The sequence below is a fragment of the Xenopus laevis genome, chromosome 3S (genome assembly GCF_017654675.1).
Source record: "Xenopus laevis strain J_2021 chromosome 3S, Xenopus_laevis_v10.1, whole genome shotgun sequence".
In the NCBI taxonomy this organism is placed as follows: Eukaryota; Metazoa; Chordata; class Amphibia; order Anura; family Pipidae; genus Xenopus; species Xenopus laevis.
Genome location: NC_054376.1, coordinates 21,798,632 through 21,825,220, shown reverse-complemented (window position 1 = coordinate 21,825,220; position 26,589 = coordinate 21,798,632). Strand labels below are relative to the sequence as shown.

At 40.7% G+C, this 26,589-nt stretch overlaps 1 protein-coding gene across 1 annotated transcript; it reads right to left on the bottom strand.

The window, feature by feature from the left end:
- Positions 1-1,108: 1,108 nt before the first annotated feature.
- letm2.S (leucine zipper and EF-hand containing transmembrane protein 2 S homeolog) lies at positions 1,109-19,099 on the bottom strand. The gene is made up of 11 exons (XM_018255012.2): positions 18,910-19,099; positions 17,653-17,725; positions 12,590-12,974; positions 11,242-11,385; positions 9,730-9,870; positions 9,357-9,560; positions 7,634-7,753; positions 7,407-7,523; positions 6,367-6,453; positions 5,689-5,730; positions 1,109-2,591 (listed from the first exon to the last, which is right to left on the bottom strand). Exons 2-11 carry the CDS (start codon positions 17,697-17,699, stop codon positions 2,565-2,567), a joined length of 1,314 nt encoding a protein of 437 aa, XP_018110501.1. The 5' UTR covers positions 17,700-17,725; positions 18,910-19,099; the 3' UTR covers positions 1,109-2,564.
- Positions 19,100-26,589: the final 7,490 nt, after the last annotated feature.

Genomic DNA, 26,589 nt, shown 5'->3' with positions numbered 1-26,589 from the left:
TGTCTGTGACACTCACATGCTAAGTGGGCTCTGAGCAGCTGTTGAGAAGCTAAGCTTAGGGGTCGTCACTAATTATCCAGCAGAAAATGAGGTTGGTCTGTAATATAAGCTGATGCTACAGGGCTGATTATTAAATTCTGATGTTATTTGCACTGGTTTCTGTGCTGCCATGTAGTAATTATCTGTATTAATTACTAATTGGCTTTATATTGTGACATTTCTATTCTATATGTACTGTATATTGTGAGTGGGTCCTTAAACTCAGTAAGTGACAGAAGCACAGAGCATGTGCAGTGAATCAGCAGAAAAGAAGATGGGGAGCTACTGGGGCATCTTTGGAGACACAGATCTTTACTGCTAAAGGGATGTGGTTGCCTTGGGCTGGTACAAAAGCTAAAACATTATGTACAACATTTCTAGCTACTTTTTTAGCTAAGCTTTAGTTCTCATTTACAGTCGTAGGGGGCAGTCAGTGCAAACTGGAACCCAGAGCCAATTTAGCACATACAGAGAATATAAATTCCGTAGTTAACTTGCAATCCTACACAGTTTCTGAGGCTGTTCTGCCACACAAATACCCTGCCAGAAAAGTCATTTTGAACTTGAGCCTGTGCCAGCTAAATTGGTTTTGGTTTATGTCCAAAGATAGTCAAATAGCATCTGAAGGTTGCCAGGGTTTACGGGGAGTTGTAGTTGTAGCTTGTGTTTTCCCATTTGGGTGAAGATATGGCATGCAGGGGCACTATGGAGGAAGCATACCCTGCGACAGCTCGGGGGGTCCCAATGGGACATGGACTGATAAGCATTTCCGTGTATGTTTGAAAAATATCTTATAACCAAAGTTTAGAGGGCCTTAAAGGAGAAATCAACCCCCCCCCCCAATTAAGAAAAGCCCCTACCTACTAACCTAGATAGTCGCCCTCCCTGCATACTTCAATAGCCCTGAAAATGTTTAAAATATTCCTCACCTATCAGTACAGAGAAAGTGCAGCAGAGCTTCTGGGCGACTAAAAATGATTTTGTGTGAGGCCCAGTGCCTTCTAGTTACATTGCCGATGGCATATTTAAAATAAATAAATAAATAAATAAATACACAAACACATAAGAGTTAAAAACAAATTTGTGACATTTAATAGAGGCTTTGTTTCCAGTTACAGACAGCAAGGAAAAATATTCAACTGTACATACAAGAATATAAAGTATCTGAGCATAAATGTACAGTGGTCTACATTGGTTTATTCCAAAAATCCCTATGTACATATTTACATACAGTATAATTTAAAGGTCATCTATATAAAGAGATACTTACATAAAATGGTATTTCATTTCCATGTAAACTGTTGGACCCATGCGGTTTATACAGAACAGTTATTAGGTCAGCACTAATTCAGGGAGATACACTGGTCTCTTCTCATTGCAACAGACAAACATGGGGCTGCATTTTCAGGCTGGTGACGAGCCTTCCCAGTCTCAGTCAAGATCTGAAAGTTTCCTGTACTGGAAGCTGTAGCTAGACTCCCTGCAGATTAACTGCCGTTTGCCAGTACAGCTGCAAGGGTCACATCTGGATCCTGACTGAGGCTAGTTTCAGACTGATGACCCCACCCAATCAGCCACAGTTGGAATCCCAATGTAACCTTTGCAGCTGTGTTGTCAACCAGCAGTAACTAGGACCCTGCAGAGTGACTGCTGCAAGGGTCAAATTAGGATCCTGACTGATGCTGTTTTCAGTCCAGTGATTATGCCCAACCAAACAGGATCTAAATGTGGCAGTTGTAGTTGTGCTGGCAACATGGATCCTGACTGAGGCTACTTGGGTGCAGTCATCACAAGGCTGAAAATGCAGCTGCAGCAGATATTTTTTTTTTTATGTAGTGGAGGAGGGGGCATGGGAAATGCATGCTTGGTCTGCCCCATTTTCCCCTCACTGCTGTAATAAAAAAAAACTGGGCCCTGTAAAATACATATAATTTGGTGATGTAATTCTCAGCATTATGATATGCACCTGCTTTAACCATAAATGGCAGGGGACAAATATGACACTTGAGAACCTTGTCTCAGGAGGCAGCGAGTGGCCAGTTACAAGGGGTGGCCTGTGTAACTTAAAGAGCTGAATTTCAGGGTTTTAACTCTGAATTTCGGCTCTGCTAGTGCAGAGAGTGGTATTGCGCTCATTGCACTAGTGATGCTGCCCTCCTTTGAACCGCTCAGACATTGATTTTTAAGCGTGGATTGGGAGGCGGCATCTGGCAACAGAAGCCCCAGAATTGCCCCTGGCAACAGGCGTCTGTTCCGTCAATCGCTGATAAATTAAGAGTATAAGCAGCATCAGTATACTGCAATATATAGTGATACCACAGCAAAAACCCAGCACACCTAATAGCACCCAAAGAGGGAGCGAAATGCGTGACACAATGCAACAATTCTGGGAAGTTCACTGCACTCTTCACGTGCAAAGGCACCATCGTTCTAGATGAGAGGTACACAGGAGATTTTTTTTTTTAAATTGTCGGCTGAGGTGCGACTTTCGGTGGACCTTGCTCTGCTCCTGGTATCCAGCGACGTTACACCCCATTGGCACTGGCTTTTGTCTGCAGCAAAAAGCACAAGATATTTAACGTTCACCCCAGTCTCACAGTAAGAACCTAGAACTGACAAAATGACAGTTACATTTCATCATATTAGATAAAATTAAGTCTCTTTCCTTAGGTCTAGTTGTAAAAGGGAGCAGAAGCCTGCATATGGTTTGACTTAGCAGAGAATATCAAGAAGAAATGTGGCCTCCTTACCCCAAATGTTAAATTACTGCATTGTTACTAAAAGTCATAGTAACACAGCAGGCACGTTCCCAAATAGGGTCAACACACAATATCTGCTACACTGTCACAGCTCCCGATGACATGGAAAGCAATTCCCAGATAAGCACAACTCGCATGAAAGAGCACATCAGCAGCATTGTATCAGGAAAAGAAGATATTGCAGGCCGGCCCAAAGCCAGAGGGTCGGGCGAGTTCGGGCCGACTTCCCCAGTACATCCTCAGTCAGGTTTAAGAACTTTAGCCTCCATTCTCCCCGCCCAGCAGCCTTCTTCTGCCCCACTTCCACCTCTGCGCACGCCTTATTATATACACACGCAGGCCAGCCCCTTTCATGATGTCACAGCAGGGTAGGCGTGGATAGATATATATATATATATATATATATATATATATATATATATATATATATATATATATATATATATATATATATATATATATATATAGATAGATAGATAGATAGATAGATAGATAGATATATATAGATAGAGGGGAGCGAGCCGGGTTAGGGTCGGGTGCGGGTTGAGTTTTTCTCGACCCACACATCACTAACTCGGCCGGTAGCAAAACATTTTAAAGGGGAACTATCGCGAAAATGAAAATATAATATAAGCTTCATCAAACTGAAATAAGAACTTTCTAAATACGATCAATTAAAAATTCTGTACCGTTTCTGAAATAATCAAGTTTATCTTTACTAATCCTCTCTCAGTATCTTCATTCATTCTTCATGCAGCAGTTTGGTGTCAGATGAATGATCCAATTTATCTTATAGGGGGGCTCCTTTTGCCTAGAAGATGTATTAGAGCTCACAATTAAAAATCACCACACATCATGTCTCTCTACATGCAGAATTTGTGCAAAAGGCAGTTATTTTGTTAGATTTTGTTTGTACTGGAATCAGTTATTTGAATGAGCACTTATTCAACTGCTAGGAAAGGAAACCCACCTATAAGGTATATTGGATCAAACTGTCAATGATTATCTGACAACCAACTGCTGCATGAAGAGAAACAGATGCTGAGAGAGGGATAGTGAATATAAATTTGATCATTTCAGAATATTAAATTGATTGTTTTTGCAAAGTTTCTTATTTCAGTATGATGAAGCTTATGTTAAATTCTCATTTTCGCGATAGTTCCCATTTAAACATTGTTGCAGTAGTAATGTAGATAATTTGCAGACAAAAGTAGCAGAGAGAGTTTTACCATGGCAGAGAGGAGGTAATCATCATAAGAAATTAAAAAGTTAAATGGATATATTTATTATGTTCTCGGTAACCATTAGGTCTGAATTCCATTTTTGATAGAAGTTGTTTTGTCTAGTTCGATATTTTTAAAGGATGCACTTTTTTGGTACAGATATAGGATCCGTTATCCGGAAACCCATTATCCAGGAAGCTCTGAATTACGGAATGGCTGTCTCCCGTAGACTCCATTATAATCAAATAATTCAAATTTTAAAAGAGATTTCCCTTTTCTCTGTAATAATAAAACAGTAGCTTGTACTTGATCCAAACTAAGATATAATTAGTCCCAACTGAATGTAAAGCAATCCTATTGGGTTTAATTGATGTGTTAATGATTTTTTGTAGATTTACGGTATGGAGATCCAAATTACAGAAAGATAACTTATCGGGAAAACCTCAAGTCCCGAGCATTCTGGATAACAGGTCCCATACCTGTATAGATAGTCTTTTATCCATTGTTATTTCATTTGTGAAAGAGTTAACAATGGGGAGACATCTTAGATGTGTCACTTCCAGTTGTTTGCCTTTTAAATTTAGATTTTTATTGTGTCATTTGTCTGCCTATGAATAAGTGGCAGACGCACAAAAAGCGGCAGGTGTTATTTTAATGGATTTAATAAAGATAATGTTTTAAGCAACATCCCACCCAAAGCGTTCTGGAGTGCAAGAGCCAAGTATTTAAATTCTTAAAGGATAAGTAAACCATACTGTCATGGGAAAAAAACATTTTTTCAAAATGAATCAGTTAATAGTGCTGCTCCAGCAGAATTCTGCACTGAAATCCATTTCTCAAAAGAGCAAACAGATTTTTTTATATTCAATTTTGAAATCTGACATGGGGCTAGACATATTGCCAATTTCCCAGCTGCCCCAAGTCATGTGACTTGTGCTCTGATAAACTTCAATCACTCTTTACTGCTGTACTGCAAGTTGGAGTGATATCACCCCCCTCCCTTTTCCCCCCCCAGCAGCCTAACAACTGAGACACATTCAGTTACATTGAGAAGGAAAAACAGCAGCCTGCCAGAAAGCATTTCTCTCCTAAAGTGCAGGCACGAGTCACATGAACAGGGGCAGCTGGGAAATTGACAAAATGTCTAGCCCCATGTCAGATTTCAAAATTGAATATAAAAAAATCTGGTTGCTCTTTTGAGAAATGGATTTCAGTGCAGAATTCTGCTGGAGCAGCACTATTAATCGATTCATTTTTGATTTTTTTTTTTTAACCATGACAGTATCCCTTTAACTTTTAGTATGATGTAGAGAGTGATATTCATTTAGCTTTTTATTCAGCAGGGCAAATTTTTTTTACAATCTGGTTGCTAGGGTGAAAATTACCCTAGCAACCGTGCATCGATTTGAATAAGAGACTAGAATATGAATAGGAAAGGCCTGAATAGAAAGAGGAGTAATAAAAAGTAGCAATAACAATACAGAGCATTTGTTTTTTAGATTTGAAAGCTGGAAAGAGTCAGAAGAAGAACAATTATTTTAAAAAACTAAAATAAATAATGAAGACCAGTTGAAAAGTTGCCTGGAATTGGACATCCTATAACGTATGAAAGTTAACTCAAACTCACTCGTTTAACCCAGTCGAACGACTGACACCGACATACTTACATTTTTTGAGTGTGTGGCAGATTCTGAAACAAGTTCTTCTTCCTGCAGAGATTGATATAAACATTATGTTGGACAGCCCGAGAGAAGAGCCAAAATCTCATTTTACATGCAGTCAATCATTTCCCACTACAGGTATGGGATCCATTATCCGGAAACCCGTTATAAAGAAAGTTCCAAATTACGGAAAGGCTGCCTTCCATAGACTCCATTTTAGCCAAATGTTTAAAAATGATTTCATTTTCTCTGTAATAATAAAACAGTACCTTGTACTTGATCCAAACTAAGATATAATTAATTCTTATTGGAAGCAAAACCAGCCTATTGGGTTTACTTCTTGTTTACATGATTTTCTAGTAGACAAGGTATGAAGATCCAAACTAAAGAAAGATCAGTTATCCGAAAAACCCCAGGTCCCGAGCATTCTGGATAACAGGTCCCATACCTGTACCATGGGTCACTGGTACAGACGACTTAAGGGGAGCTGCAAGCCCTGCAAGAGGCTGCCATATACAAATTTGTTTCAATTGTCGAAGGAGACTTGAAAGGCCCTGATCACATGATTACAGCACAAGCTCTGAATAATGGCTATGATTGCTGCTGAATCTGGAAGCATCATTTTTTATAACAAGACTGAAAATGTGGGTGAAGTGGGGGGGGAAGAAACTTAGTTGTACTTACCTTTAACCCTTTCAAGGTAGGAGCCGTGTCAGCAAGATTATCCTTAGTGTCTATGGAGTCTACCACAACAGGCTTGACTTTAGGGATCTAGAATAGAACATTAGAGAATACAATATTACCATAGGAAAGTGGAGCCCAATACATGCATGAATGCCTGTACCGAATGCCATGAAAAAGGAAAGAAAAGTACAAAAAAAGATGAATAAAATAATTTTTTAAGATTTACGTGTGCCAATGTTTGAAAGATAAGTAAACCTTAAAAATAAGTGAATGTAAAACTGATGAGGGTTCTATTCTAAGCACTTTTGCAATGTCCATTCATTATTTTATTTTTTTTAATTCCAAGATATTAAATTTTTTTTTTCAACAGCTCCACCTGCTGGTCATTTTCCTGACCAGTCTGACCACCAAGTAGCCAAGGAGTTGTGAGGAGAAAGAAAGAGGCTGCTCGGATGTTCTTCTGCTTAGGAAAACAATTAGAAACCTTTCTCAAATCTTTCCTAACCAGAAAAAACATCAAACCAGCCCTTTTTCTTTCTCCTGACTACTTGGTAGTCAGAATGGTCAGAAAATGGTCAGCAGCAGGTGGCGCGGTTGTAACAAAATCAATTCATATGAACAGTAGATGTATCCTTTAATATTTTGGAATTAAAAAAATTGATGAATGTACATTGCAAAATGCTTAGAATAGCATCCTCGTAAATTTTTACTTTCAGTTATTTCTAAGGTTTACTTATCCTTTAATGAAAGAGTTATCGATTAAGGGATATGGTGTACGAGGCATTTTGAACACCAATGCCCTTCAGTGGAGAATGGCAGCAGTCAAAAATCTCTGGTTTGCTCCATAAGCTCTGTTTTATTCCTCCCAGCATGGAACCGGGGAATTTCGCCCACTGTTGTTTTCTGCACGATGACAGGATCACAATTACTGTTCCCAGGAACAAGACCTGTCTGCAAGTGATTCAGTACATATATATGAATGGAAGGGGCTGTGTGAATGCTAGACTCATGAGTCGCACAATCTGGCACCTCTCTCTTACCTCCACCGCTTGTTTCAAGGGCAGGATGGGCTTAGGCTTCAGCTCCGTCAGATACAGTGCACGGGAGAGAAGAAGCAGAGATGGGGGAACATTCTCCTTCAGGTGTAAATCCAGCCACTGGGGAGAGGGAAGAGAAATCTGTGTAATAACTCATTTGTATGGTTCTAATAATAACCAAAATATAATAAGCAACAAATATCTCCATAATAGTGTTTCTCCCATTCAACCTGTTTCATTTGCTCCTTCAGTTGCTCCTCTGTGAGGCCCAGAGATCTCATGCCCCGTGCCCTGCTGGCAGCTTGAAGCTCTGCAACAGTGAGGTTTTCTACCCCTTCCTTGAAGATCATCTGTACAACAGAAAACTCTGTGAACAAGTGTGCATCCATATATACACACATACACACTGATTGAACTGTGCAGGGCTTACAGCATTAACACTGGCTAGCTCATTTGTATTCTAGGCAGTTGTTTTTCCATCACTATATTTTAGATATAATGTATGCTTCGGTTTAAAGAATACTGAATGATGTTTATGTGTATTTCATTGGGTTACTCAGTCCAGCGGTAAGGGATAATATTCTGCATTTCAGTTGACATTTCTAACATGGCTACCCTGATTTTGCCAGGATAAAATTCATTTGTATCCTTCATAAGGGACAGGCTTCTGTGCGCTTATTTCCCGGTTCTCTGGTGACACCTAATGGGCACATTGCTGTACTGCAAATCATCAGGACCTATACATTAAAGGATAAGTAAACCTTAAACATAAGAGGAAGTAAAATTGATGAGGGTGCTATTCGAAGACCTTTTGCAATGTACATTCATTATTTTTTTTTTTAATTCCAAGATATTATGGGATACATGTACTGTTAATAAGAATGCATTTTGTAACAGCTGCTGGTCATTTTCCAACCAGTCTGAGCACCAAATAGTCAAGGAAGTTGCCAGGAGAAAGAAAGAGGGCTGGTTGGATGTTTTTGTGGTTAAGAAAAATTTGAAAAAGCTTTCTATTTTTTTCTTAAGCAGAACATCAGAGCAGCCTCTTTCGTTCTTCAGACAACTTCCTTGACTACTTGGTGGTCAGACTGGTCAAAAAATACTCAGGTTTCTCTGTATGTAGTGCATATGCCAATCTGGGAATCCAATTTTTCCTGAAAACAATGGTTTTCTCATTCTTTATCATCCACTGGATTATTTATTTTTGTATTATATTAATTGTTTATATAATCACTTTGTTACTATTCAGTTTGATAACCGTTTTAAAATGTGATGACTATATGAACATTTTTCTTTTCATTTCATTTTCTTGTTCATATTGAACTAGCTCACTTGGTGCAACTTGTAATATGATTTTGAGACTGCAGGATAGTAGCTGTCATGTTTTTTTTGCGGTTTATTTTGAAAATTCCAATAAAAATATTTGAACATCATAAAAAATAATTAATGTACATTGCAAAAGGTCTTAGAATATCACCACCCTCAATTTTACATTCACTTATTTTTAAGGTTTACTTATCCTTTAATGTTAAAACAAGACTATGTTCATAATTCATTATTTCTGTTGTGCACAGATATGTGTATTCAGTCTGCTAAAGTATTATTAGAGTCTGAATTGCATTAATAAGGCAAGTCCAATTTAATAAACTGGTAGAGCTTAAAAATCTAAAGATCATGTACACGAGACATATATATATATATATATCATATACAGGTATCATGTATTATTAGGCATGATGTACGCCCCTACTATATATAAATATAAACTGGAAGTTATACTTTTAACGAAGAAAATATTACACATGGAGTAAGAATATAAGAGGCAACAAGTGTATTCATATTGCTCTCTTTCTCTCTTTATTGTTCCTGGGTGCTTATAAGAAACATTACTAAGCCATATATGTATGTGTGTTTGTGGGTGCATAATGCAAACCCAACTGGCAGCAGCCTTACCTCATCATCAGCTCTTATGGAACGGAGCTGCATCATGAGCTGGAAGCGCAGCAAGTTGTTGGTGCCGATGGGGGGCAGTTCCAGCAGTCTGCACAGGGCCACCAGCTGAGACCTTTCCAGGTGCTCTAGGGTTAATTCATCCTCAAAGAGTTTGGAGAAGCGCACAATCTCCTTTGTGCTGGGCTGCTCACCTGTGCCTCGAACCTGAAACCCACATACATAGTGTAATCCCAAGAACATACAGGACAATAACAATACATGACATGAGTTTACTTTTATTCCTATTCTCCCACCTTTCTACTCCATTCTACAAAGTTCTCTATATGCTACAGTTCTGCAAGTAATAGGATGCACTACATAGGGAAAGACAAACCTGCTGCACATAGGAAGAGAACTGCTGCTGGCTTTCGCCTCCAGTCTCTGCCTTGTTCCTCCGTGCCATCTCAGAGATGGTCTCTTGCAGGAATTTGGCCATTTCCAGTTTTGCCGCAAACTTTTTCTTCATCTTTTCTTCCTAGGCAGTGAATACAAAGAAAGGGTGAGCGAGTTGCAAAGCATGACTAGAATTAGAGTTTTACTGCATAAAATTGAAACAGCATATTAAATCAGCAGCATGATTTTCAGTCAGTTATCAGACAGGTGCACCTGTTAGAGGGTCTCAAATATGGGCTGCGACCCAGGTCTGTGTATGGCCACCTTAAAGCCTAGCTGTTCCATGCTGCCTCAGTGTAGTTGCTTAAAGGATAAGTAATGCTTAAAAATAAGTAAATGAAAAATTGATGAGGGTGCTATTCTAAGCACTTCTGCAGTCTACATTCATTATTTTTTTTTAATTCCAAGATATTAAAGGATTATTGTACTTTAAATATGAATGAATTTTCATACAGCAGTGCCACCTGCTGGTCATTTTTCTGACCAGTCTGACCACTAGGTAGTCAAGGAAGTTGTCAGGAGAAAGAAAGAGGATGCTCTGTTGTTCTTCTGGTTAGGAAAAAGAAATTTAAAAAAAATTAGAATCCTTTCTCAAATCTTTCCTAACCAGGAGAACATCAGAACAGCCGCTTTCTTCCTGCTGACAACTTTCTTAACTACTTTGTGGTCAGACTGATCAGAAAATGACCACGAGGTGAATAAAAAAAAAATAAGGATGCACGGAATCCAGGATTCGGCCTTTTTCAGCAGGATTCGGATTTGGCCGAATCCTTCTGCCCGGCCGAACCAAATCCTAATTTGCATATGCTAATTAGGGGCAGGAGGGAAATCGCGTGACTTTTTGTCACAAAACAAGGAAGTAAAAAATGTTTTCCCCCTTCCAACCCATTTGCATATGCAAATTCGGATTCGATTCGGTATTCGGCCGAATCTTTCGGGAAGGATTCAGGGGTTCGGCCGAATCCAAAATAGTGGATTCGGTGCATCCCTAAAAAATAATGAATGTACATTCAGCATCACTGGTGATCTGCTATAACGTGGCTCAGGAGATGGTTCTAATGAGTGGATCCACAGTGCCTCTATGGAAGGTCTAATCATCTCTACAGAACCTAGGAAGTGAACCCAAGTATGGCTACAGTATTTTATGAAGCAGGTCTGTATCTCTATAGTTACAGTGTCAGACTATAGTCCCCTGTAGTATTTTCCAAACAATTTAGTACAGTGTGGAAAATAAGGGTTTAAATTGGGGATTAAGAGTCCACATTGGTGTTAGTGGTCAGTGATGCTGTTGTTGATCATGAATAGCATGCTCAAATAGATCAGTTCTGATGAACTGACAGCGACAAATATCAGGAAAATGTATATGTCAGTCAGGAGAGTTTTAAATAAAAGGGGGAAGAAAGATTGAACTCTGATCCATCTTTCGGTTTCTTTAGCGCAATATTATACTGACCTTTTTTGATTCCGTTTCAAATGTGGAAGGTAACATCTCTGGAAAGAGCTTCAGGAACACAGGCAGGAGAAACTCCATGAAGGGAACGATAACAAAGACCATGAACGGGACCAGGCGGAAAAGATCAGCGCACGTCCTCATAAGCTATGGGGCAAAACGGATGAGAAAATGGCAGTGAGACATGGCATTAAAAAGACTATTAAAGGGGGTTGTTCACCTTTGCATTAACTTTTAGTACGATGTAGAGAATGATATTCTGAGAAAATTTGCAATTGGTTTTCATTTTTTATTATTTGTGTTTTTTATTCAGCAGATCTCCAGTTTCCAATTTCAGTAGTCTGGTTGCTAGGATCCAAATTACCCTAGCAACCATGCATTGATTTGAATAAGGGACTGGAATATGAATAGGAGAGGCCTGAATAAAAAGATGAGTAATAAAAAGCAGCAACAACAATACATGTGTAGCCGTACTGAGCATTTGTTTTTAGATGGGGTCAGTGACCCCCATTTGACAACTGGAAAGAGTCAGAAGAAGAAGGCAACTTATTTTGAAAACTATAAAAAAATAAAATAATGAAGACCAAATGAAAAGTTGTTTAGAATTGGACATTCTATAGCATACTAAAAGGTGAACCACCCCTTTAACTGCTATACCCGCTATTGGCTTTGGAATAAAGAAAGGCAGCTGACTATATTCATGAACAAGTTAAAGTATATATTTTTCATAGACTAGAAGCCCCAACAGTGTGCAGAGACTACAGTTACTGATCCCACTCTATAAATAGGTCCCCTTTGGGAGCTGGAGTTCCTCCTCTGTGGCAATTTCATTCCTTTAAAAAAGAAGGAAAGGTTAAAACTAAGTAAGCTTTATCAGAAAGTTCTATATAAATACACTAGTAAACCCTCAAAATAACACTGATCTGAGTCCTCTGTGAAAAGAAACACCACATTTCATTCCTTTTATTATGTAAACTTGGGCTTCTGAATCAGACTTCCTGTTTTCAGCATAAACCTCCAGAGCGTGGGCTTGAGCATGCTCATTTTGCTCCTCCTTCTTTCCCCCTCCCTTCTGTAATCTGAGCTCAGCGCTATGAGACTGAGGCAGGAAGTGATGTCACAGCAAGCTAATATGGCTGCTGCTCTCCTAAACAAACAAAGACAATGTCTAAAGCGGTTTACTCAGGTATGGAAAAGCATTCTAAAGAATACAAATGGCATTCTAATTTGTACTGTTGCAGCTAATCTATTGGCAATAAAATGCCGTGGTAGCTTTCCTTCCCCTTTAACCATAGATTGTCCAGTCTACAAAAGAAAAGTTTTGACTCCTATTCATCAGAGCCCAACATACCCTTCGCCTTTCCCTCCTAGTCAGGACTTGGCCATGTAGCAACCGCCAGACCATCCGAGCAGCCACCTTTGTGTCAATCCAGAGCAGACGGAAACCGTGGTAGAAGTGCTTGATTTCATCCACCACTCTCTGGCTGATGGATTTACGTACGACCTGCGGAGATTTCTCTGGCTCCGGAGGGGGTGGAGGAATGGAGGGAAAAGGAGGGGACGGGGCATCCTGAAGAGAGAATCCAGAAGCATGGAAAGAACGAGTGCTCCATGAGGGGCTCACAAAGGCAGTAGACACCAAGCAGCTCAGTCGAGGGACACACTCCCTATTTTGTGTGCAGAAAGCGGAAGCGTATGTCGGGCACAGGTTCTTTCTCAGGACCAGATGAGAACTTCTGGAGGGAAAAAAACAAAAAAAAAAAAAATATTGGGTTATAAACAAATGAAAGAAATGGAATTGGTAAGGGCAGGAGACATTTGGCACTACATTTCTAGCAGAACTACATCTCCCAGAATGCCTACACCAGCTGGATTTCCAAAGAAACTTATACAGGTAAGGGATCTGTTAACCAGAATGCTTGGGACCTGGGGTTTACTGGATAATGGATGTTTCTGTATTTGGGATCTTCACACCTTAAGTCTACTAGAAACTCATGTAAACATGAAAGGGATACTGTCATGGGAAAATTTTTTTTTCAAAACGCATCAGTTAATAGAACAGATTTTTTTAGATTTAATTTTGAAATCCGACATGGGGCTAGACATATTGTCAGTTTCCCAGCTGCCCCGTCATGTGACTTGTGCTCTGATAAAGTTCAGTCACGCTTTACTGTTGAACTGAAAGTTGGAGTGATATCACCCCCCCCCAGCAGCCTAACAACAGAACAATGGGAAGGTAAACAGATAGCAGCTCCCTAACACAAGATAACAGCTGCCTCGTAGATATAATAAAAGCACTCAGTAAAATCCAGGTCCCACTGTGACATTCATTGAGCAGGCGATTCAATCCTAAAGTGCTGGCTCTTTCTGAAAGCACATGACCAGGCAAAATGACCAGAGATGGCGGCCTACACACCAATAATAGAACTAAAAAAAAAAAAAAACACTTGCTGGTTCAGGAATGCAATTTTATATTGTAGAGTGAATTATTTGCAGTGTAAACTAGAATAAAAACTACATCATAAAAATCGTGACAGAATCCATTTAATTAAACCCAATAGGCTGGTTTTGCTTCCAATAAGGATTAATTATATCTTAGTTTGGATCAAGTTCAAGTTACGGTTTTATTGTAATAGAGAAAAAGAAAATTGTTTTTAAAAATCAGAATTATTTGATTATAATGGAGTCTATGGATGACGGACTTTCCATTATTTGGAACTTTGTGAATAACAGGTTTCTGAAGAACAGATCCCATACCTATATATAAATACTATATATATATATATATATATATATATATATATATATATATATATATATATATATATATATATATATATATATATATATATATATATATATATATAGGCTATGTAGCCATTCTATTGCACCGACGTACAGAATAAACATATCCAAACAGTGAGTGCACCAGCAGTGTTCAGACAATTACCATTTAAGTCAATTTCCAAGCATTTGGTAGGCAGCAGGATTTGGATTCATTCAGTTTCCTCATTTAAATTCACATTGAGTAGTATGACCTGTGGAAACCCCTCCTGGGAAATATGAAGCTGTTGTCGGACGGCTAGAAGGGCAGACTATTCAATCACACAATGTTTCACTGGGGCAGGGGGTATCTGCGCAGTGTCTGTCACATTGTTTGGGGCTTTGCTAAATCCAGTGTGTAGGTTCCAACTATTTTTGCAGTAGAATCCACCTGACACAGAACCTCACCTAGCTGGGTCACTAGCAGGCCCGGAACAAGGGGTAGGCAGAAGAGGCACCTGCCTAGGAATCAACACTGGGGCACTGGGCAGGTGCCTGTTCAAGATTCTTCTGCCAACCCCTAGTCCAGATTCACTTCCCTCTGCAGGTCCCGCCTATCCCCTCTGTCGCTTTCTCCTCTGTCCGTCCCTCCCGCCCTCCTCTGGCCCTCTGTCCCACTGTCCGTCCGTCCCTCCCTCCACCGTCCAAACTGCCCCTCTGCTTCCCCTTCATTGCACCTATGCTATGGTACGCATGTATGCATTTACACAGAGGTGGGATTAGCCGCCCAAGTTGCCTAGGGCGCCCGGTTAGCTTGGCCCGACCCTGGTCCCTAGCAGTGTCGCATAGGTGCTACTACCAAGTCCCTACAGAACCCTATGGTTCATATTTGATTCAGCATTTAGTATGCAACTATTCAATTGGTAATTTTTCGTTATCGTTTTTTAATTATTATTTGACTTTTTCTTCTGACTCTTTCCAGCTTTCAAATGGGGGTCACGCACCCCCATCTAAAAAAAAGATGCTCTGTTAGGCTACTAATGTATTGTTATTGCTGCTTTTTATTCCTCATCTTTCTATTCAGGCCCTATCCTATTCATATTCCAGTCTCTTATTCAAATCAGTGCATGATCGTTAGGATAATTTGGACCATAGCAACCAGATTGATGAAATTTGAAACTGGAGAGCTGCTGAATAAAATGCTAAATAACTCAAAAACCACAGATAATAAAAAATGAAAACCAATTGGAATTTGACTGAAAATGTCAGTCTCTGCATCATACTAAAAGGTAATTTAAAGGTGAATTCTCCCCAAGTACAACAGAACACAATATCCCAGTCACTATCACGGGCATCTTCACTGGAATATGGAAAGAGTATAGTTGAGGGGTTTGCAGGTTCAGCATGGATTCTGCCAAAAGAAACATTATGTTCCTACCAGGGATGAGTGTCAACCCATAGCACTGTATGTACAGACAGAAAACTCGTGTGTGTAGAACTAAAATGCAGTGGCTCACTCTCATTTCAGAACCTTTACTGGGCTGACTGTCATGTTATCCCCCTTGTTAGCTCAGTTGTTGCACTTTAGGGCTTACATTCTTGCCTTTAACACAGAGGAACAAAGGTCGAATTTCGAATTCGTGCGAGTTTTTAAAAACTCCCCTAAACTCTCATAAATTTTAAATTCGACTGATTGACATTTATTAAAAAAAAAAAATCAGATTTTTTGAACTCAGATGAATGTAATGACCTGATAACTTGGAATTCAATTTGAATTTCAAAAACTCAGTTCGAGGTTTTTCTCCGAAAAAAACCTTGAATGTCAGGAAGACTGCAAACAACTCCAAATTGATCCCTGGACGTCTCCCATTGACCAAAACAGCAGTTTGGCAGGTTTTAGGTGGCGAATAGCCGAATTTGAGTTCTTAAAGGGCCTGAGTATGATACATCTTGAAAATCAAATTGAATTTTTTCAAAAACTCGAATCAAATTTGAATAACTCCCTAGTCGTATTTGAAATTCTAATTTTCAATTTGACAATTGACAAATCAGCCCCATAAGTTTTGAGATACAGTACATGAAAACAAGAACTGCAAACAAGTATCCACTGCAAATGTGACCACACCTTGCTTGTAGCCTGGGTTTTTAATATGCATCGCCTGATGCTTAGGTAAGTTAACCCTGACTTTATAACTGCAAAAATATGGTCTCAAGCTACAAACAATCATGCAAGGAGAAAAAGAGTAAATGCAAAAGGTCTTTAAACCCCATTAAAGTCCTTCCTGTAGGATAAAAGGGCAAATCTCAAAAAGGACTGTACCGGTCAAACAGGATCAGACTTAGATGGAACTGTAAGATATGCAACTTGCTAAGATTAGTGCTTGATCTGTTCTATACATAGTCACATAGTAGCCAATGCTTTAGCCCACATAATTCCTACCTAGATCCATCCTTTCTCGGACAACAGTTTGCCTCAGGGAAAAAAAACCTCTTACTGATTCTAAAACAACAAAAATAGCAGTTCCTTGGCTTCATTGTTTATACACTGTAATACTTTAATTGGATAAAGAAGCCCAACCTTTTCTTGAAAGTCTCTAATGTATCTGCCAGCAGAACCGCTTCAGGGACGGATTTCTTAACCCCCTAGCCAGGGACTGGATGTGCAATTCTTTGCTTGCCCAGTGCTGCTTGTGTGTGCCATTCTCTGCTTGCCCTACACTACCTGTGGGATATAAGCCCTATAGGGGTTTGTTAGCATTTGGAAATGGTTGTTAGGGACCCCTAAGGTGTTTAATCATGTGTTGGGGGGTTGTTGTATTATCCACAGGGGAGGAGGAGGCATATGGATTTAAGGATATGTTTTAACATGACCTAAATTTTTCACATATGAGTGATGAGGGATATCCCTGCAGTGATCACCAACCATTTGTTTTTTTGGTGTGCTTCCACTGTTAATGTGGATATGATCTTAAAAGTTCTTGTCGTAACATGAGTGTGGTTTATAGTGGGTGTGGTTTAAAATGGGGAGTGGTCAACATGGACTTCCATTATCGGCCCTCCACCACATAGGCCAGAAAATTTTCGGCCCTCTGTACCACAGAAGTTGGACAGCACTGCTATAACGTACTAAAAGTTAATTTAAATGTGAACCACCCCTTTAAAGGATCAGTAACATTGAAAAATTTTTTTAAAAAAAATCGTTAGTATATATTAAAAAAAAACACCAAGACAAATTGAACTTTAAAATCGCAAAGTCTTTATTAAGAAATAACTTACCGAAACTCCGCTTGAGCTCCATTTCAGAAAGCGATTGGGCGATCATCGTGCGACGGTTGATTTCTCCTCCCTGCCTTCCTTATAGGAGATAGCCAGGGAGGAGAAATCGAGCGTTGCACGATGGATTGTCGCCGTGTTGCCTTTTCTGAAGAGAAGCGGAAGCGGAGTTTCGGTAAGTTATTTCTTAATGAAGACTTTGCGATTTTAAATTTTAATTTGTTTTAGTGTTTTTTTTTTAATGTGTACTAATGAATTTTCTTAAAAAAAAAAATGTTGATGTTACTGGTCCTTTAACTACAAATCCCTCTTTGGTAGGGCCACAGGTTGGACACACACACTATACAATCAGGTCTCTGATATATAGCACTTTCTTACCGGCAACGGAGAGTAGCCAAGACCAGGCTGCAGCTGTACGTAGCCATTTCTTACGTTAAATCTTCGCCTCGAACTGCAAAACATAACAGATATAAGTGGGTTTGGGAAGTCATTTGGGAACCCAGTAACACAGACTGTGGTAATGCTCTGACCCAGGGAGAATACCAATGTGTTGGTACACAGGCAGAGTGCAAGTAAGGAGCACTCTGGATTCGATTTGCACAATTCACTCTCAGGTTATCAGTTTCATAGGAATTCAATAGAATTGTATGTAACATATGTGCTTGTGTGGTCACTTACACACCAATGGAGGCTTCCACATTCACTGAACATGTACACACTATTATTTTCTGTGTTCATCTTGGTCACAATATCTGTCCCCCAATAAAAAAAAATTGGGTCCCTAAATTACATTTTAATACATTGATTAATCAATTAATAAAATATATAAACTAAATAACGTATTAAATAAATTAACAAATATATTAAATACATTTAACTAAACAGTCAGTCTGTGTTGGCCACAGCACTCTAGATGACACACAGAGCTCCACTGTATTTAACTCATCCATCTGAGCTGCAGGGAGAATTACATAATGCTGTTTTTTCCATAGCTTTACAATAATGGAAAGTCAAAGAGTAGGCTGCTATTACGTATCTATATATAATACACAAAAGCCATGAATAGCTTGTAAACGGTAAGCGTTTATCCTTATAAACGGTGAGTTCTGATGTCATCAGTTATAAACGGTTAGTTCTGATGTAATTTCTATCACATGACTCACTGAAACTTGTGTATTATAATAAATTAAGTACCCCCAGTTGCAAAATATGAGGCTATTAGAAGTTACCTTGGAGTTCCATGACCTCTGTAAAAACACTCGGCCTTGTGTTTTTATAGGGTCATGAAACTCCTCGGTAACTTATAATATCCTTATATTTTACAAGATGAGGTACTTTATTCACTATAGAATGACCAGGCTGTGCTATATAATGAAACTGAGAATCTCTGTACACTGATAATGACCAAGCTCCTCTAAATAATGATGCAGAGCATCTCTATACACTGATAATGACCAGGCTGCTCTGTGTAATGATGCTGAGTATCTCTATACACTGATAATGACCGACAGCATGGCACTCAGACACTATACAATGATCAGAAGTGTCACCCTATCTGTCTGCACTGGACTCCTACTAAGCTCGAAGCACAACATCCCGCACCCCTCAAGGCTCCGGTAGTTCCAGTGTATGTACCTCACTGCGCCCGGTTCAACCAACACATTGATCCACGTCGTCGTCGTCGTCGCCGTCGCCGCTCCCAGGCCTTTTTAGCACAGCTCCTTACTCGGCTTCTCCTTCCTCACCTCTGGATTTCACCTCTTCCTAGAATACAGATACTGCTGCGGAGGCCTCCGGGAAGCGTGTTTCCAGCCAATCAGACAAGGCGTAAGCGGCCAACAGCCACAGCGTGGGCCAATCAGCAGCGCTGAGGGCGGGAGCGTCGAACTATCGACTGAGGAGTCAGCTGAGGATGGCATAGCAGACGTCACAGCGTGCATAACTTACCCTTTCTTGGAGCAGCCTCAAATATCTGTCCGCACATGCGCTGTAACTACCCAAACGTTTATTGCCGTCTTCTTGGCAATTTACTTAAAGCGGCAGTCACATTTACATAGATTAGTGGCATGTTTACTAGCATTGCAGCTCACCTAATCGACCAATCAAATCTTTGCTTTGTTTTCTTATTGAATGTTACTGTTCAAATATAATAGCTGATTGCTATGAGTAACTTAACTGGTGATATTTATCTGGAATGATGGTGTTAAAGGAACAGTAACAACAAGAAATTAGTGTTTTAAAAGATTGGTAATATAATGTAGCGTTTCCCTGTTATGGTTTTATTTGCTTCAGAAACTCTAGTTTATATAAACAAGCTGCTGTGCAGCCATTGGGGCAGCTATTCAAAGGAGGAAGGCACAGGATACATAGCAAATAACAAATAGTATACAATGGGATTATAATTCATCTGTTATCTACTGTGTATCCTGTGCTTGAATGGCTGCCCCTATGGCTACACAGCAGCTTGTGTATATAAACTACAGCAGAATTTCCGAAGTAAACACAGCAGTTTTACCAGTGCAGGGAAACACTACATTATATTCAGGCCCGGATTTAGGGAAAGGCCCCCTAGGCCCGGGCCTAGGGCGGCAAGATGTTAGGGGCGGCAAGCAGGGCCTTAACATTTCTTAACACTGCGGCCGCCACTCCTGGCTCCGGCTACAGAGTCCTGCTGTGTGCGCAGCGCCAGCGCGCCTGTCACCACTCCGCTCTCTACTCTGGCCACGGTGCCTTCCGTGCAGTCAGTGTGCGCACGGCACGCAGCGCACGCTGTCGCGGTGACGTCATCACGGCGTCACGTGACTGCGCATGCGTCACTCTGCGCCAGCGGCCAGCCAGCCTCAATCAGCCTGAATAGGGAGGGGGTGCTGCGCTCATGACGTGAGCGCGTCACCTGCTGCGTGTGTGCACTGTGCACAGAGACTAGTGCAACAAACAGCACAGGAGTCAGGACAACAACAGAGGACGGTCACAGAGCATGAGTGCACACAGAGTGCATGTGCATGTGCATGTGTAATGTGAATTTGGCTGGCTGCCTGCGGCCCGCCCCTTGCTGCAAGCCTGCAACTGAGCAGCAGTGGCTGTGGCAGAAGTTATTGCCCTATATTTTTTAATTATTGCAACACTCGGTAGGTTAAAAAGTTAATTTCATTAATATTCATATAAATAATAAAAAATAGTGCTATACAATGCTGTCTGCTGAGAAATATTAACTACATAGATTATGCTGCTGCTAAGATTTGAAAAGGGATTTTTACTTTTTTTTTTTATAATTAATATTTAACTGATACTGCCACTGCCCACTGGAGCACAATTGACAGGCAAAATACCGGCACTCACAATAACTGAATCAGAGATGCCTGGGTGCAGTTCCATGTCTGATTCAAACTTGACAGAAGTAGCCGCACTCACAGGTCTTATATAAATGAAGATATTTATTTAAAAGAGAACACTGACGTTTTCATCAGTTATAAACGGTGAGTTGTGATGTCATTTCTGTCACATGACTCACTAAAACTTGTGTATTATAATAAATAAAGTACCCTCAGTTGCAAAATATGAGGATATTAGAACTTACCTCGGAGTTCCATGACCTGTATAAAAACACTCAGCCTTCGGCCTCGTGTTTTTATATGGTCATGAAACTCCTCGGTAATTTATAATATCCTTATATTTTACAAGAGGGGGTACTTTATTCACTATATATATATATATATATATATATGAATTCTACTGATGAAAAACTTCATTATAAATGCAAAAAAACTGACCAATCATCTGTGCAGTCAGTACCCAAATGACTTGGATGACAAACTGCCTAATGAATGCCTGCATCTCTGCTCTTGTTTAAAATGTATTGGTGCCCTGGACATCACTGTATCTCAGCTGCTGAAAACCATTGTTGAAGACTCACTGGAAGTGATTTACCCAAATGTGTATGTAGCATTACGCATTTTTCTTTGCACACTTGCAACAAACTGCAGTGCTGAAAGATCCTTTTCTTGCTTAAAAAGAGTGAAAAACTACCTGAGATCTTCTCTTAGTGAAGAAAGGCTAAACAGCTTTGCTCTACTTGCAATTGAAGCTGAGATTGTCAGAAAGTTTTCTTATGACAACATCATTGATAAGTTTGCAAAGATGAAAGTTCGTTCTAAAAGGCTTTGTTAATCCTAAAGTTTTCAGATTTTCTCAGACTACACTTCAAGATAATTTATGTTATTTTTTTACTGTATTTACAAATATACATATTGGTTATATTTAAAAGTTATTTATGGTTTAATACATAATTATTTCCATTTTATTGTCTGTGTTATTTTATTTTGCATAAATGATTGGATAAAGATTCGCTTCCAGAAAATGCGGGGGGGGGGCGGCACAGTAGCTGGGCCTAGGGGGGCAAGAAGGGTAAATCCGGCCCTGATTATATTGCCATTCCTTTTAAATAGTTTAATTTTTTGGTGTTACTGTTCCTTTAAATTTGGCCCTTAGTGTGTTATAAATAACCCATTATGTGTTTTGTGTGGAATTTTACTTGTTAGCCTTCCAGGTGAGGTTTTATTGATTTTCTAATTTTTTTATTGCTTTTTTCTAATACTGTGTAATGCTAACTTGGGCTAGGCAGACCAAAAGTAGTTAATGTCCAGTTAGTGATAAAAGCATGTGTAACATGTGTCTCAAGCACTTTAGGCTAGGGTGTCTTCAATGATTACTCAGCAAGTCCAGTTGTTTTTAGATTTACCTATACTAGATTTAGGCTAGGGCCTTGGCTAAGTGGAAGATTTCAGGTATGGTGTAGTTTAAAGTGTCACCCAGACACAAAAATCTGCATAATAAAAGTCCTTTTCAAATCAAACATGAAATCCAATATTTATTTTTTTATTAAAGCATTCATAACTGTTGTAATCTCATTTAAAAATCACAGCTGTCAATCAAATATTGCCTGCCCCTCCTCTATGCTTTTGGCATAGAGATGGGGCAGACAATTACTTTCACTTTCCACTCAGCACCTCCTAGATGTCTTTGCTCTCCACACATTTCCCCAGTTCACTTCACCATTTAATTGTGTAACCAGTGCATGGGGATGGATATCTGCTCCCCCATTTTGGTGCACAAACAAGATTCTGAGATGATGCAAGGCTTGCCTTAATAACCCACACAATGGCTCCTGCCTGCTTGCTATAATTATGAATTCCCAGACTGAAGGAAACAATATTCAAATAATTTATATTGCATAGTTAAAGTTAATTTTGCTTGACTAATGTGTTAAAATAGGATTTTGAATATTTTTTTGTGTGTGACAGATCCCCTTTAACTACAACTACCACGGGCTACTGTGCAATAAAAAGATGGATGCCAGGAGGTTCTTGTGGTGAAACAAAGAGTAACAGTTTTAATTGTACAAGACAAATGTCCCACAGGTTTACTTACAGTCAAATGAGGTGGAAGAGACAGCTGAGGAATGTGACTCCCATAAGGCATTGTAGTCAAGCAGTAACCGGAATCCCAGGCAGATGTACCTTGAAAGTGGTCCGGATCCCACTGAGTAGAGTGGGCAGGGAGAAAAAGTCTAAGCCTGACACCTTATCCACTGTGGTCCCTTCACTAAAGGCAATCTAGGAGCCTTGGAATGCTACTCCCTGCTACAGATCCTTGATGGAGCACAAAGTTGCTCTTACTATCTGTACTCTCACTCTCCTAGAGAGTCTTTAACAGATATTATCCCGTCTCTAGCTAACCTTGTTCATGGGGTACCCTGCTCCCTGACTCAGACACTAAAGGTGCTGGTCCCTTTAGGGCAATGGATTTACTGGGCCTTGGTGACATGCTCAATGGACACATCCAGATTGTTAGGACACCAGCAGCCAAAGAGAAAGATCCACCCCTTTCCATGCACTATATTAAAGTGTGGTAGTAAGTGGTCATTACACCTCTTGGCCAATAACTGGATAGATGAAATGTAAACCAGATACATGGGCTTCTGCCCAGTAGCTATGGAAAGGAAGGGTAGAGAATCAAAGCCATAGGGGCATAGTCACTCTCAATTTCAAAACACAGCTATGGTGTCTATTTTGCCCACCTGAATTACCTGTTTGGTGTCTAGTTTGCCCACCTGAATTACATGCTTAAATGGCCATTTCAGCATTAGTTAATAGAATAATGCTTTGCAAAAACCTTGTTAGGTTTCAAAGGATGGTTTGTCTAGAAAATCTCTTTTTCTCTCCCTTGTTTTTCTTTTTGATTACCCTTTTCTCCCAGGTAAGACCTTTACTGAAAAGTCTAATCCAGAAGTGGTGTTGAACTGTTCCAGTGTGCAGCATTGCTTGCACAGACAGTCATCAGGAGCAAGACTTAAGTGCCTACTCATCACAAACATTAACATCTGCGGAATGCAAAACTGCATCTAGACAAGCCAGAGACAGGGCTGAAACTAGGGGTAGACAACTGCCTATAGCTCAATCTTTGGGGGCACACTTTGGAGAAAAGTTATATTTTTACTTTTTTACTGTGTTGGTTACTGTGTTGGCCTTTAAAGGGAAAACATGTTTCTTTCAAAATGCATCAGTTAATAGTGCTGCCCCAGCAGACTTCTGCACTGAAATCCATTTTTGTATTTCATTTTGAAATCTGAAATGTGGCTAGACATATTGTCAGTTTCCCAGGTGCCCCCAGTCATTTGACCAGTGGCATAACTATAGAGGAAGCAGACCACACAGTCGTAGGGGGAACCAGGGAACAGGGGGACCCAGACTGTAAAAAACCCTCCTCCCCAGCTGCTCTCTTACCTGTGGCAAGGAAGAGGGAGGCAAGTCGGGCAGAAGTGGGTGGAGTTGGGGTGTGGCTGGGGCAGAAGCGGAACATGGGTGGGGTGGAAGCTGGGTCGGAAGTGGGTGGAAGCATGGGAATCAGAGTGCGCCGGGCCCCTCTGAAGATTTTTTTGCAGGGGGCCCGGCGCACCACTGCATGTGACTTGTGCTCTGATAAACTTCAGTCATTCTTTACTGTTGCACTGCAAGTTGGAGTGATATCACCCCCCCTTACCCCCACTCTGCCCCCAGCATCCCATCAGCATAACAATGGGAAGGTAACCAGATAACAGCTCCCTGGTACAGTAGATATAAGAACAGCACTCAATAATAACAATCCATGTCCCACTGTGACACCTTCAGTTACATTGAGAAGCAGAAACAATAGCCTGTGTAAGATATGTGTGTCAAAAGGGTGCATTATTGTGTGCTGCCCCAACTCCCTCAGGGCTATTATTTTTCCATTTTGCACTACCTTTTCCCCCCTCGTGCTGACCTGTACCTTAATTTGATTGAATGTGTTGGGATAGCGCATGCGCAGTGGATGGCAGTGGCTGCCTGTAACTTCATGCTATTGGTTAATATCGCTACATATATTCACTTATGCTGGCATTGTTTAGGGGATCCTGGTGTGACCGTTGTTGGACCAGTTTTATGTGACACTGGCTGGCTGCTGGCACAGGTACACAGGGGCATGTAGTGGCAACTAAAAAAAAACAAATTTAATGTGGTTACACGGATGCTGGCACAAGTTCTGTGAGAGCAATCAGAAATGTTTTTTTTTTTTAAACCTATGTGTGCTGTATCTGGGGGGTGGGGAGCTACTGTGTCATATTTGCTATGATTATTTGGTTGTAATATTGATATTTGAATTTATATTTACATAAAATACAAATTACATTCATTAATCTGTTGCAAGATTTCTATTAAAAACTGAAATGGTAAAATGGCACTGTGGGAAAAGGGTACTGGTTGGGGGAGTGCCAGCTGAAGCACTTGCCTAGGGTGCCAAAATACCTTGACCACCCGGAAGTAGAAAAAGGAGACAAAAAAAGGAGCTGCATTTGATGGGGAAAAAAAGACACCTTGCCAACTGCAAAACACGAGGGTGTATCCAATAAGCTTTGGGCTTGTGTGACAGCCGTGACTCAGGAAACATTGTACATTATGTAGAGAGATATTCTTACAATACAGCCATAGTCAGTCAAGATCAGAAAACAGTAATTCAAAAATTCAAAAACAAGTTGAGCTCTGGCTCGCCTCAGGGGTATGTACTTTCCTCACAGCGTTTTACACTAATGACATATGTGTCAAGACTCACCAGTATAATCCAGTCGTAGAAGGAGCTGGAGCAGAAGATAATGAACCCACAAGCGCCTCACACAACCGCTACCCACCTGGAGTGGAACAGGGAGCAGGGTTGTGGAGAGTAGCCAGTGAGACGAAAAGCGAAGTACAAGGGATTAGGCAAAGTCGTAGTCAGGAGATCCGAGGTCAGAAGGCAGGCAGCAAAATTCGTAAACGATGAGACAGGCAAGAAGGTCGAGACAGGCGGCAGTAATCAAATCCGGGTACAGGCAAGGGTCGATAATCAGGAATCCAAATGTTCAAGATGCTAGGGTTTCAGTTCAAACAACCTAATAACCAGGCAATGCATCTGAGTCTGGTTTGGGTTTAAATACAGATACTTTGGCGCCAAACTGGCGTCACTGCGCTGACGTCGCGGAACTGACGCCAGCACGTCCATCACAGGCGTTTCTGCCTACGTCCTTGCGCCCGCGACCGTCGCCGGCGCCTCCGCGCCCGCGACCGTCGCCAGCGTCAGATGCCGACGCGCATTAGCGCGCCCGCGCCTGCGCCGAACAGGACGCACGCGTACATTCTCACATTGCCCCCCATCAAGGAGCGGCCTCAGGACGCGACCACCAGAAGGCTTACCAGGGTAAGTTCCATGGAATTTCTCCAGCAACTCCGGAGCGTGGATGTTAGACGCTGGTTCCCAGGAATTTTCTTCCGGACCATAACCCTTCCATCTTACCAGGTACAGGAGCCGCTTGCCTCTTAACCTGGAATCCAGGATCTCCTCAACCTCAAATTCTTCTTGACCGTCGACCACCACAGGTAGCGGAGGAGGAGCCGAACGCCCAGGAAATCGGAACGTTGAGGCCGGTTTCAGAAGAGCAGCATGAAACACTGGATGGATGTGCCAGGACGCTGGAAGTTTAAGCTGGAAAGCCACAGGATTGACTTGACGAATAATAGGAAAGGGACCCAAGAAACGTTGACCCAACTTCCTACTGGGACAAGAAAGCTTAAGGTTAACAGTTGACAGCCAAACACAGTCACCCACCTTGAACTCTGGGTCACCTCTCCGTCTCCGATCGGCATAAATCTTGAAATTTTGTTGGGCCTTCTTCATGTTTTCCTGAAGTTTTTGAAAATTATTGGATAAGAAAGTTAATCGGTCCTTGACAGCAGGAACTAAAATGTCAGAAACAATGGCAGAGGGAAA